The sequence below is a fragment of the Camellia sinensis genome, chromosome 2, assembly GCF_055761805.1.
Source record: "Camellia sinensis isolate YWXY chromosome 2, ASM5576180v1, whole genome shotgun sequence".
Classification (NCBI taxonomy): Eukaryota; Viridiplantae; Streptophyta; class Magnoliopsida; order Ericales; family Theaceae; genus Camellia; species Camellia sinensis.
Window position 1 is genome coordinate 27,262,476 of NC_138962.1, and position 12,754 is coordinate 27,275,229.

The 12,754-nt window shown below is 38.7% G+C and overlaps 1 protein-coding gene across 2 annotated transcripts in view; it reads left to right on the top strand.

Annotated features, from left to right (window-relative positions):
* Nucleotides 1-5,151: 5,151 nt before the first annotated feature.
* LOC114293769 (phosphatidylinositol 4-kinase alpha 1) overlaps nucleotides 5,152-12,754 on the top strand; it is a 32,232-nt gene continuing 24,629 nt past the window's right edge. For both annotated transcript variants that reach the window (XM_028237887.2, XM_028237888.2), the window contains exons 1-8: nucleotides 5,152-6,600; nucleotides 6,735-7,076; nucleotides 7,177-7,338; nucleotides 8,541-8,711; nucleotides 10,018-10,176; nucleotides 10,271-10,398; nucleotides 10,607-10,913; nucleotides 12,496-12,664. In XM_028237887.2, coding sequence (XP_028093688.2) covers nucleotides 5,695-6,600; nucleotides 6,735-7,076; nucleotides 7,177-7,338; nucleotides 8,541-8,711; nucleotides 10,018-10,176; nucleotides 10,271-10,398; nucleotides 10,607-10,913; nucleotides 12,496-12,664 — 2,344 coding nt within the window. In that variant the 5' untranslated portion in view covers nucleotides 5,152-5,694. The remainder of the gene's footprint in view (nucleotides 6,601-6,734; nucleotides 7,077-7,176; nucleotides 7,339-8,540; nucleotides 8,712-10,017; nucleotides 10,177-10,270; nucleotides 10,399-10,606; nucleotides 10,914-12,495; nucleotides 12,665-12,754) is intronic.

Sequence of the window (12,754 nt, forward strand, 5' to 3'; positions counted from 1 at the left end):
GTTTTGAACCAAACCTTATTTTCCCTTTTCTCGAGGGAGAGAGAGGTCTGTAGACCACTTTTCCCTCTTGTAGGCTAGTTTTCGATTTTCGGAGCCTTCGGCCGAGCGCCTTGTCTTGCTTCCTTTTTTGTTTGGTTTTGAACCAAACCTTATTTTCCTTTCCCTGGAGGAAGAGAGAGGTCTTGTAGACCACCTTTTGTGGTCGTAGACCACTTTTCCCTCTTGTAGACTAGTTTCTGGTTTCCGGAGCCTTCGGCTGCGCGCCTTGTCTCGGGACCGCTTACTGTTCTTCTTTTGGCCTGGTTTTCGAACCATGCCTTGTTGCCTTGGTCTAGAGGGACACAGAGGTCTTGGAGACCACTTTTTGTGGTCATAGATCACTTTTCCCTCGTAAACCACTTTTGGTGCCCGTAGACTAGTTTTCGAGACTTCCGGCTGCGCGCCTCGACCCCCGGACTCTTGTCTTGCATCCTTTTTGGTTTGTTTTTGGCACAAACCTTGTTTTCCTTGCTTGGAGGGTGGCATGAGGGTTAGAGACCAGTTTCTCTCCCTGAAAATCACTTTTTTTCCCCGCCAGCCAGTTTTCTAGTTGGCCAACTGGTCTTGGTGGTCTTTGGACCACCAAAAATGGTAGGTCACCATGCCACCACCTTGCTTTCTTGGTATATACCACCTCTCCCCCCTTGCCAACCACTTGGTCTCCTAGCCGACCAGAAAAAGTAGTTGGCCGACCAGTAAAAGTAGCTGGCCGACCACTTCAATTGGTCGACAGCTTTCTTGCATAGTCTGCAGGTGTTGTGGATGCCAGCTATGCCAACTGTTGGGTACAGAACTCATCCTCCGTACACGTGTATGGATGAATTGATTCAAGCCTAAAGCTTCTTCAACAAGCTTGATGCTTGGTTTTCTATAAAAGGGAACCTCCTCCCTTTTGTCTCAGGTTCAGAATTTTGGCATTGAGCTATAGATACACACTTATCTCTATATTTGCTCATTCTCTCTTGTTTTGTGCTTAAAAGTCCTTTTTCTTCTTACTTTTGCACACAAACACATAGTGAAACACCACACTCTTGGAGTTGAGGCACTTAGAAGCTGCTTTTGGTGTTTTTGGATTGGTTTGAGCTTAGAAAAGTTGCTAAAGTTACAGCTTTGAAGTTGTTCTTCAAATGTGAGTTTCTAACCCCTTAAACCCTGGTTTTTATTTAAGCTTTTGGCCTTATTTTCATGCTGATTTAGGCCTAAATTTTAACTACAAAAAATTCTTATTTCAAGTGTTCTAAATGTTTGTTTAAGGCCTTGTTGGTGTTGGGGGTGGTCTACCCCCTCTTGTGCCTTATTTGGCCTCGTTTTTGTGCTATTCTTTTAAGCTATTGGGACCACCTCTTTTTGGTCTTCTCACCACTGAAACTCATAGGAATTTCAGCGATGGAAAATGTGTTTTGAGGTCCCAAATAGGAGGGGGTCATTCCTTCTCCTTGTATCTTGCAAACTAGCCTTGTATGCCTCATGTTTGAGCATGTATTTCTAGCATGTTTTGGCCATATCTCAGCATGTTTTGGTGTAGTTTTGCCATGCCTTAGCTTTGTTTTGATTTGGTTTAATAGCCCCTTGCATGCATTCTACACTTGTAGTGCATTTCCATTCACTAGCCTAACATGCATAATGCTTTTGACTATCATTCTAGCATGATTTTGGCTCAACTCCAGCAAACTTTTGTTCATGATTTACCATGATTAAGCTCTGATTTATGTTGTTTTGGTCATGCATGCCTTGCTTTGTATAGCCATAGTGCATTCTAACTCATTAGCTTTGAGTTTCCAAGTCACCAGCATGCATTGCTTGGGCTATTTGCATGACTTAGCATCATTTGATATGTGATTTCAGTATGTGTAATATGGCCATACCCTCTCATGTGTCACTCTTTCAATGCTTTGGAGAAGTCGTACTTTATGCCCTAAATATGAGCCAATATGCATTCCATCTTGCCTAGGCTTTTGGGTCACCATTTCAGTGTATATTTGGTCCTATTTTTCCACGATATAACTCTGTTTTTGGTTGGTTAGAGCATCCCTCACTTACTTCTTACACTTGTAGTGTAAGTCCTCTTTGCTAGCCTTGCATGCCTAATGAGTGAGCTTGTTATTCTAGCATGTGTTGACTTGGTATTAGCCCATTTTTTGTGTTATTTTGACATGCCATAACTCTTATTTTTGTTGGCGAAGCCATCTCATGCTTGGTCTTGGTAGGTGTAGTGTAACCTTTCTCATTGGCCTTGTATACTCCATGCTTCATGCCCTTCATGCTAGCATGTTTTAGCTCTAGTCCATGCATGTTTTAGCATCATTTTGACATGCTCTAGGACTGTTTTGGGTTGTCTTGGCCATATGCTTCATGTATTGCATAGCTATAGTGCAAGTGCCTATGCTAGTTTCAAGCTTTAAGCCCTTTTGCATGCTATACTTGTGTTGTTTGAATGATTTGGCATCATTTCACACTTGATTTCAGAGCATTTAGTGTTGTCACACTTTCATCTTTGTCACTCCTTGATCATGTTGGAGAGTTGTGCTCTTATGCCTAGTTGATGAGCTATTACATGAGCATGCATTCTTGGCTCTTTTGTGCTTGAGTTTTGGTGTGTTGGCCACTATTTTGGGCATGACTGAAGTCTGTCCATATTCGGTTTAAGTCCATATAATATGTTGTTTGCATGTTGTTGCATTGCATTGTGTTTGCATGTTGTTTGCATATTGTTACATTGTATTATTGTTTGTATACTTATGTTGCATTGCATTGTGTTTGCATGTCATTAGCATTGCTTGGTTGATCATGTTGCATTGTATTGTATTTGGATAGGATATTAGTCCAAACACGAGAAACGAGGGACGCTTCATACTTGAAGTGATGAAACGTACCTCATTTCTCGGTCGTGCGACCCTCATGATCATGCATAATAGAGGTTAAGGCTCTTATGTGTTATTTGTGCATTCATTTACATTGAATTGTGCAATCTTGGCTTCTCGGCCATCGTGCATTGCGATGCTCTGTTCGTGGCCCGAGAGTCGAGTACCGCGCTCCCTTAAGCTCAAGAAATAATAGGGAGGGTGGTTGTACATACATACCTTGCAAATACACTACTGTGCCCTTTCTTGTTCTCTGTTGCAGCAAAATGGAGTTGTGCAGAATTTTCTGGTCGACAGACCAAAAAAAGTAGCTGGCCGACCACTTTATCTGGTCTGCAGCAAATGTAAGTGGTCCACAGGTGGTCTACACTACCAAAAAGTGGTCGGTAGCCTTCCTGGAGGTCTCCATGATGGAGTAAAAGCTATATGGAGCTTTGTGCAATGTTCTGAGATTAAATGCAAACAGAGGCAAGTTGGGGCATAGCGATGGATTTCCGAATGAGGCGACCGAGCATGCATGCACTTCTCGCCCTGAGGCTCCTTTTAACTGCTTTACTTAGCTGCTTTGCTTAGTTAGCCATTTGCTTATGTACTTAAGTAGTTAATGCACTTAGCTATTTATTTGTGTTGTAATAACTAATTAGTTAATTAGGATTAGTTAATTAGCTTTGTTTTGTAATAATTAGTTTAATAAGCTTAGATTAGCTAGTTAGCTTGTTATTCGGACCCTCCGTCGAGAGGGCAAATTTTGTAATAAGTGTGCGTGTGTGTGTGAATGTCTTCCAACTCCACGTCTTTCTCCCTTTTACTTAATTAGCTTTTGATGGTTAGTTTTAGGGCATGTTTCAATTAGCATCTTTATGCTTCGCATGCGTGCATTCATTCATCTGTTTTGCATGCACCAGGCTCGGCGCATCATACAAACTGCATTGTATTTCAATACCAATTTGAATGCATGTTATCAAGTTGCATTCACATGACATCTTAGAATAACCGAGCCTATCTTAGTTGCATTTTGCATGTGTTGCATTAGGCATTCTTGACATAGCTAGAATCATACATTGATTACTAACTAGCTTCTTTTTTGGCTCGGAATGCACTGTGAGTGTTTATGCTTTAGCATCCTTGCATGCGTGTAAGTGTTACCATGTTAGCATGCTTGCTATGAGGCTATTTGCTTAAATGATATAACTGCATGAATGCCTGTGGGTGAAGGCTTGATTGCCTAAATTGGAACAATTCATTGAAATGTGCGTTTTAAGCCCACTTGAAGTGGCAAAATCATGTTTTTCTAAGCCCACTTGAGGGTGGCAAATCTGCGACTTAGCCTACTTGCAAGTAGCACCTTCAAACCACTTTCAAACCACTTTCAAAAATAAACATGAGTTGTTTTGTTCCAATCCGTGATTGAGTCTATACTTGTATGTTGTGTGCATCACATAGTAAGCTAACTAATAAACCGGAATAAGATCGCATGTGTTTTTCAAAAACAACATATCATGTTAGTAAAGGCCGATCCTTTGATCGGGCGAGCGGGGGTGTTCATTTTATGATTTCATAAATTTCTCAAAATAAAAATTTAGGTAGCGACTCTGAAATCTGGCAAAGTAGTCAATGTTTGGCGCTTTTTGATTAAAATCGATTTTCCAAAATGATTTGCCGGATTTGGACTCTTTAGTAATTTATCAGTCTCACATTGCACTTTGTGAGATTAGATTCAGAACCGTGACATGAGTCCAAACTGTAGTAGCTAAGAATTACGATTCGCGCCCTTGCGCGCGGAGCGAAGTTCCGAGCGATTTACCGGCAGACAATGTATATAATAGTGTATATAATTGTAGTGTCAGAATATTACCAATAATGTTAGGTTTTTATTTATTGTTGCCAAGACTTGTTTGATTTTGTATTTATTTTTTGTAGAACTTTTGTCCAAGTCTATGTCTAGGCTCATAGTCTTTGGTAGAAAGGTGTAAAATTTTGGACGTATTAGAGTGTTAATTTTTTACAATATAATAATATTAGTAGGTTAGGATGACTTTATGATTTTGTTTATATATGTAAAATGTATTCTATAAATTAACTTTCAAGTCAACATAATAAACAATGTAAATTCTTACTATCCTTGTGTGACATTCACTTTTAACTCCATAACTCCATAATAAAATAATAAAAAACTCCTCCTCCTCCTCCTTTTTTTATTTTTTATTTTTTATTTGTTGTCCGCATAAACAAACCGTATGTTCCAAAAAAAAAATTGTGGAAAAGGCGCTAGTTGTGCCTCGTACCCCAAATACGGAGGGAGAGATGCAAATAAAACACTCACGAAGATCTGGAAAAGGCGCGAGTTGTGCCTCGTACCCCAAATACAGGACAGGCACCCCAACCAATACCGTACCGATATATATAAAGAAAGAAAACGCAGATACAGAAAAATGGCGAAGCAGTAGAACAGCGACGCCACAAGACGTCTCTCAACTCCGAACCATTCCAAAGACGATCATCATCAACAACAATAGCACCACCGATCCTCCTTCCAAACCCTAATTACGCAATTCTCTCTCTCTCTCTCTCTCTCTCTAGATCTCGCCTTTCATCTCCGGAGCTTAAGTTGAGCTCCGAGTCTCGATTCCTCCGAAACCCTAACATGTGAAACCATAATCTCTCTCTCTCTCTCTCTACATTTGTATGCATTGTTTTTCTCTCTAGACTTGTGATGTGGTGGCGTTTATCAAGCAATGTGAGACTTGATTGTTGAGGACTATAAATCCTTGGTTTTTGTTGAATTGGGCATTGGATGGGAATGGAGCCTTTGATCGAGCTCTGTGACTTGATTGCACAGAAACCTGACCAATTCGCCGATAAACTCACCTGGATGTGCGGCAGATGCATCCAGCCTGAGTCTCTCCTCGCCGGATCTCCTAGGGTTTCTCGTGCTCAGCTCAATGCCTTGGTTGCCCTCGCTCGATTTCTCTCCAAATGCCCTAATCACACCGATCAGCGTCCCGAATACGTCGTTTCGGAGTTTCTCCGCTCGATTCCTGCTTCCTTCAATCAATCTTTCTGGCCTCAGTCGTTCGGGACCGATTCAATTGCTTCGTTTTACGCCGATTTCTTGGCTTACGTCTCGAAAGCCACTGAATTGTCGTCGGATTTCGCCGCCGATGTTGCGGAGTTCATGGGAGATATTGTGATGTCAGCCGTTGGCAATGAGACTGGAGATTTGAGGATTTCTAGGGCATTCTTGAGAGCTCTGTCTCAGAGTTTCCTGCCAATTCTAATTTCCGATGCTGATAAATTGGTTGCATATCTTCTTGATCACTTCGTGAGTGACGTCCCGAATTCATTTCAGAGTTCACCTATTTTTGCAAGTCCACAAAATCATGTATCTGGGTCGTCTAGCAGTTCAGCATCCAGAGAATCAGCGATGAATGGGTATAGCGTTGCGTGGAAGAGTAGTGTGGATCAGTTGGTAACAAGTATTGGGAGTGTTGGGTTCAATGATGGAGGAGGCAATGCCGCGGGCTATAAGCAACTGGTTGTCACTTTTGAGGGGGAGCCTGTGGAGAGGCTCGAGAAACAAGAAATTGCGTTTAAATTGATTGCACACATTTTAGATAAAGTATTCATCGATACCAAACTGTTGGACCAGGTGATGATAATCGCAAAGGAGCAGCTCCAGTCAATGTCTGCTTTTCTAAAGGTAAAATTTTGCAGGCGTACAATCTTTGATTTTTATTGTAGTGTTTAGAAATTGAGAAAGAGAATTAGCCTCATGAAGAAAAATGGGAAATGGAAAATGAAAGAGCTCATTCAATTGTTTGGTTTTGTGGGCAGATAAGGAAGAATGATTGGAATGAACAAGGAACAGTACTTAAAGCTAGAATCAATACAAAATTATCTGTTTTCCAAGCTGCAGCTAGGTTAAAAATTAAAAGTCTTGCATCCCTTAATTGTGACGGAAAGTCATCAAAGAAGTTGCTTCTCAGTACTCTTGCACTGTTGGTAGACAATGCAGAAGCTTGTTTATTTTCAGTGTGGCGAAAATTGAGAATATGTGAAGAGCTCTTCAGTTCTTTGCTTTCCGGAATTACCCAAATTTCTGTCACTCGTGGGGGTCAGCTGCTACGTGTTTTGCTAATTCGACTTAAACCTCTTGTGCTAGCCACATGTGCGCAGGTACATATCTTGGATTGATTCAGAGCTAGCTCGTCTATCTAATGGACAGTGCAGCTAATGCTGTAAACTTTTTATGCACATCATTTCTTTTTCTAAACAGGCTGACACTTGGGGCAACAGCCAGGGAGCCATGTTTGAGAGTGTACTAAAAACAAGCTGCGAGATAATTGAATTTGGTTGGAGCAAGGACCGGTCTCCTGTGGACAGTTTTATCATGGGATTAGCTACGAGTATTCGCGAACGAAATGATTATGAGGAAGAGGTTAGCCTTATAATGCTGGTTATTGAATGGCAAACACATAAATATACACCCATACACCCATACAGCCATACACAATTATATGTATAATCACATGCATATGCCGTGTTTGTGAGTTTCTGAATGCACATGGATGCTTATGCAATTGCCTATGAATGCTGTCTGTGTTTTATTTCTTCTACTTTTTATTTTTTTGGTTTAGGTGGTTATTGTTGTTGTTGTTATTATTATTATTATTATTATGTTTTAATGTGCAATTATATGATCAGTTGTTTACTATTGAAATTGCTTGTAACTGATGATCCTCGAAGTATTGGAGGAAGTTGGGTGTTAATCACATACTCTTTTGTTGTTCCTCTTTGTAGGGGTTATTTTTTCAATACTTTGTGGTTAGGCTTGTTAGGTACAATTTATTCTGCACATGATGACTTGTTTGACAATATGATGGAATGTTGAGATGAGAGGAATATAAAATGCTTACCTAGGAGGGGAAATTGTTGCCCCACTTCCTCTTCCATGTGCCGTTTGGTTCAAGCACAGTGGAAAGGTTGAACTAGGAAGGAATGAAAGAGTGGTTATTTGTTTACCATTAGACGCGTACAGGTTAATATGAGGGTGCTGTTTGAAGGCAAAAATGTAAAAGAATGTTCCTCTTTTTGGGCGTTTTGGTTCGCATTTGCATAGAAAGGAAATGGGGGACCTGTACAAAAACTCCCCTTCTTTCTTTTCCCAGTTCTGTTATAACAAAGGGTGGAAATTCTCTCCACCCCTTTCCTTTTCGTTTCTTCCTCTTCTTCTGAATATGTGGCATACCATATGCATGGGTGGGGAATGTTTTTGATTAAGGTCTGGCATACTTCAGTTTCTTTATGTCTTTCAAGTTTATGGAAGTGAAGTGGTGCATCAGTGTTTCAAAGCTCAAGTTCCTTAATAGGGTACTTATTATTTGCTCCTTTAACTAATTTAGATCTGCATAGTTGTAGTGAATATTCTATTCCTTCGTGATACATACACATTTTTGTCAAATATTACCCAATGTTTTACATCTTATAGGTTCTAACTATAGCTTAAGGATCAGAGTCTTTCAATTAGCTTTAGAGAATTTATTGTGTTCCTTGTTATGTTATTTTGGAAAGCCCATAGTTGTACCCTTTTAGTTTGTGTAAATAATGGGGTGCTTATATTGTTGTTTTCTTATTGTTAAGAATGGGAAAGAGAAGCAACCAGCTCCTGTTGTGCAGCTTAATGTTATACGCTTGCTAGCTGATCTGAATGTTTGTGTTAAGAAGCCTGAAGTGGTAGACATGATATTGCCACTATTCATTGAAACATTAGAAGAGGGGGATGCTTCAACTCCTGGCCAGTTACGTCTACGAGTAAGAAATTTTCCCTTCGGAGCTATGTTAACTTAATCTTATAATTCACTATTTGATTCATGATTCATGCATAGATTGATGGGAATTTATGGATGAATCTATTTTGGGAGAGAATGGATGGTGAATTGCATGATTCATGATGCAATTCACACTATATGATTTATACGATTTTTTGAAACTATCGAATCCAACATAGCTTGACCCCTTTTTTCCTATTATTTTTTGGTGAAAATGTTAGAATAAGCAAGAGTGTTTAATACGAAAATAACCAATATATGTACATTATTTGTTGGTATTTTGGTGATTAGAGTGTTTAATAGGATCCAATCAATTTTATTTAGACTCAATTAGTTCTTAATTTTTTTTCTATCATTTTTTTCTTTAAAAACGTTAAAATATATCTTTGAAGAATGGATAAGGCTAAATTAATTTGCACCCATGAATTATCTTTTTCTTTTTTTTTTTGGAGGGGAATTTCAAAACAGTGGGACAGACCAAAAAAAAAAAACACAGTACAAAAACATGTGGGGTGCAAGTGGTTTTGTGATGGGGTGCAAGTGAAAGGATGTGAGGGTGCAAGTGTGACTTGCATCCCTCTATGTTTTTGTAATTTTTTTTTTCTCCCACTGTGATGTAATTCCCCCTTTTTTTGGGGGGTGAAATAAACATGGTTTAATATGACATGGGTTAGGTTAGTCCGACACAACGGTTCCACGTTCACAATTGTTTTTACTTTTCTTTGAACAATAAGCAATTAAGCATACACACCTTTTAAAGTGTTTTACATTTTAAAATAAAGGGTTCTCAACTTACTTTTTCCTTTTTTGTGCTCTATTTAGGTTTCTAGGTCCATTTTTTAAATGTCGAGAGAATATATTATGGTTTTTAAATAATTTTATTGTTGGTGAGATTTGGACAGTCATCTTTTGCCGTGAAGGCATTGTATGCCTTTCTAATTAGATAGTGTAATCATGTTCTTAGATAAGAACTATGGTATAACATGTGCCAAAATCAAATTATTTTATTTATTTTTATGTATATGATTGTCCAACAATATTTTTTTGGTAGTTTGTGCTGAATCTTATGATTATCAATTTCATTCGATTTGATTCATGATTCCCAAATTTAGGATTTTGATTCATGATACAATTCTTGATTTGACAACTATGATTCAGAGGATTTTGTATGTCTTTATCTTTTCTGTCTTTTTGCATCTAAAATATTATTTATTTATTCACTGGAAATGTTTATATATCATTAATTGGGTGCCATGGTTTGTCAACACGTACTGGCTGCATTACTGCAGCTTCTTGATGCTGTTTCTTGCATAGCGAGTCTGGGATTTGAAAAGTCTTATCGTGAAACTATTGTTCTGATGACAAGAAGCTATTTGAGTAAACTCTCCAGTATTGGCTCAGCTGAAAGTAAAACCCTAGCACCAGAAGCCACAACAGAACGTGTTGAGGTACCATAGCTCTTCATATGTGTACAGTATGTGATTATCAAGTTTAATGGAATTCATTCTACTAAATGGATGCTCACTGGTTCAATCATTCTAGACTCTTCCTGCAGGATTTCTTTTAATTGCTAGTGCTCTTTCCAGTTCTAAATTGCGGTCAGACTATCGTCATCGTCTGCTATCCTTGTGCTCAGATGTAGGCTTGGCTGCTGAGTCTAAAAGTGGAAGGTAGAGTTCTTTTTAAATACAATACGATCAATGGCATTGGCATGTCATGCTTCGATGTGCAATTCCCCTTTTTAATTATCAATTAATCATATGAAAAATTGTGCTCCCTTTGATGCTTTGTTCATGTTTTACTTCCCACATCAATTTGATTCTCCTAATTTACTGTGTGTGCTTTGACATTTCTTGACCAAGACCTTAACATCTGCAGGAGTGGAGCAGATTTTCTTGGACCTCTACTTCCTGCTGTTGCTGAAATATGTTCGGATTTTGTTCCTAGTGTAGATGTGGAACCTTCAGTTCTAAAGTTTTTTCGTAACCTGTGGTTCTACATTGCTCTTTTCGGGTTGGCCCCTCCCATAATGAAAACTGAGGTTCCAATGAAGTCTGTTTCCACTACACTGAATAGCGTGGGGAGTATGGGTGTAATTGCCCTTCAAGCCGTGGGTGGACCATATATGTGGAATACTCAATGGTCTTCTGCCGTCCAGCGCATTTCTCAAGGGACCCCACCCCTTGTAAGTTTCATCTTACACAAGTATCCTTTGCCATTCTGTTTTACCCTTGATTTACTAATCTTTTCATTTTTTCCTCTGCGATAGAACTAATGTTGCTCCCCGTTTCACAAATGTTTTAGTTATCAAAGGAATTGATACAGTATATTGCTGCTTTGGAGATTGATATTGTCAAATGAATTTGCAGAGCTTTTCTGAATTCTTTAATTTTGTGCACAAAAATACATATTATGAACTTGTTTGACCAATTACCAAACCAAACCAAACCAAGCCTTAAGTCATATTAAATGGGGTTGGCTATATGAATCCTTCTTCTCCATTCTATCAAAAGGCCACATCAACCTAGGTATGCCCCTTCCCTAACACTCCCATCTACCGTCACTATATCACATCTCTTCACTACCTCTATTGGTCTCCGTTGTAAAATTAATTTTGAGAAAATTTTGTGAAAACAACTCACTTTTAGGAAAAAGATTGTCTTGCATAAACCTCAAACTTTTCATTGTTTTATTTCTAAAAACATGAAAAATGAAAATGAAAAACAAAAACAAAGAAGATGAAAAGATAACCAAACATGCCCTATATAATTGTTCTGCAAGTAGCGGTTTTTGCTTGCTGCAATGGTAAAAGTTAGCTGCTATTATTTATTTGTTTATGTTTTACTAGGTCATATGAGTCCGCATATTTTTGTAACCTTTTGATTTGCTAACAAGATCTGTAGTGTTGGTCCATGGTTCCTATTATGTGTCTTGTTTCTTGTTCTGTGTATCTTCTTTGTTAGGTTTAGAGTAGTCTTGGCAGTCAAAGACACATAGTTTCTTATTTTAAACTCCTACTCCCAGTAAGTAGGACAACTATAGAGGCCTACATAAATTTACTTCTGATTTATGTACCTAATAGAATTGAGTGAAAATCTGCATGAAGCTTTTGAAGCTTCGTGTGATGGGTAATGCAACCTTACCCTAAGACTTGATTCTTATGGAGTTCTTGCCTTAATGAGGGAAATAATTCTTTTTTGCTTTTGCGTTCTTTCTTCTTAAGATATGTATTTGGATGTTAAACTCGCCTAAGGTTTCATGCAGTAGTGGGGACCATGTAGCACGATTACAGACATGAGACATGGATAAGCTAACAACGTAAATCTTGAAAAAGTTAACATCTGGAGTGAGGACATGGACATAAGCATGCATATATACATGCAAACTTAAGATCTGGGAAGCACATAATTTTGTGCAATTCAAGTACAGACATAAATTACCATTTTTTTACTATATAAGTTTGTCATCTTTTATTGAGAATTGTGAATTATGTGCTTGACTTGTATCAGAAATGTCAACAATTCTTTTATTTCGTTTCTTTTGTCCTTATTTTCTTTGGGGGGTGCAAAGTGAGTTGTTTCCTTAATGACATAACTTCCTTTAATAAGTCCCCATGCCATGTGGGATGTGGGTAAGGTGGGCTGGCTGTTTATTAATTTGATATATCACTAATGTTTGATACTTATGCAATGGTCTAATAGAGATGTTATTGTTTATGCTGCTGTTGTAATGATAAAATTTTGACATAACAATCTGTTTTGCTCCAGGTTGTTAGCTCTGTAAAATGGCTTGAAGATGAGTTGGAGCTTAAGGCTCTTCATAATCCTGGTAGTCAACGAGGGAGTGGCAATGAGAAAGCTGCTGTAACCCAAAGAACTGCTCTTTCTGCTGCTCTAGGAGGGAGAGTTGAGGTGGCAGCAATGAGTGGCATTTCAGGTTTGGTATACTCCCTAATATTCAGTTCTGAAACACAAGTGGATTTCTATGTTTTGTGATTGTTTTGCAGGCCAACAGTGGTTGGCTTTA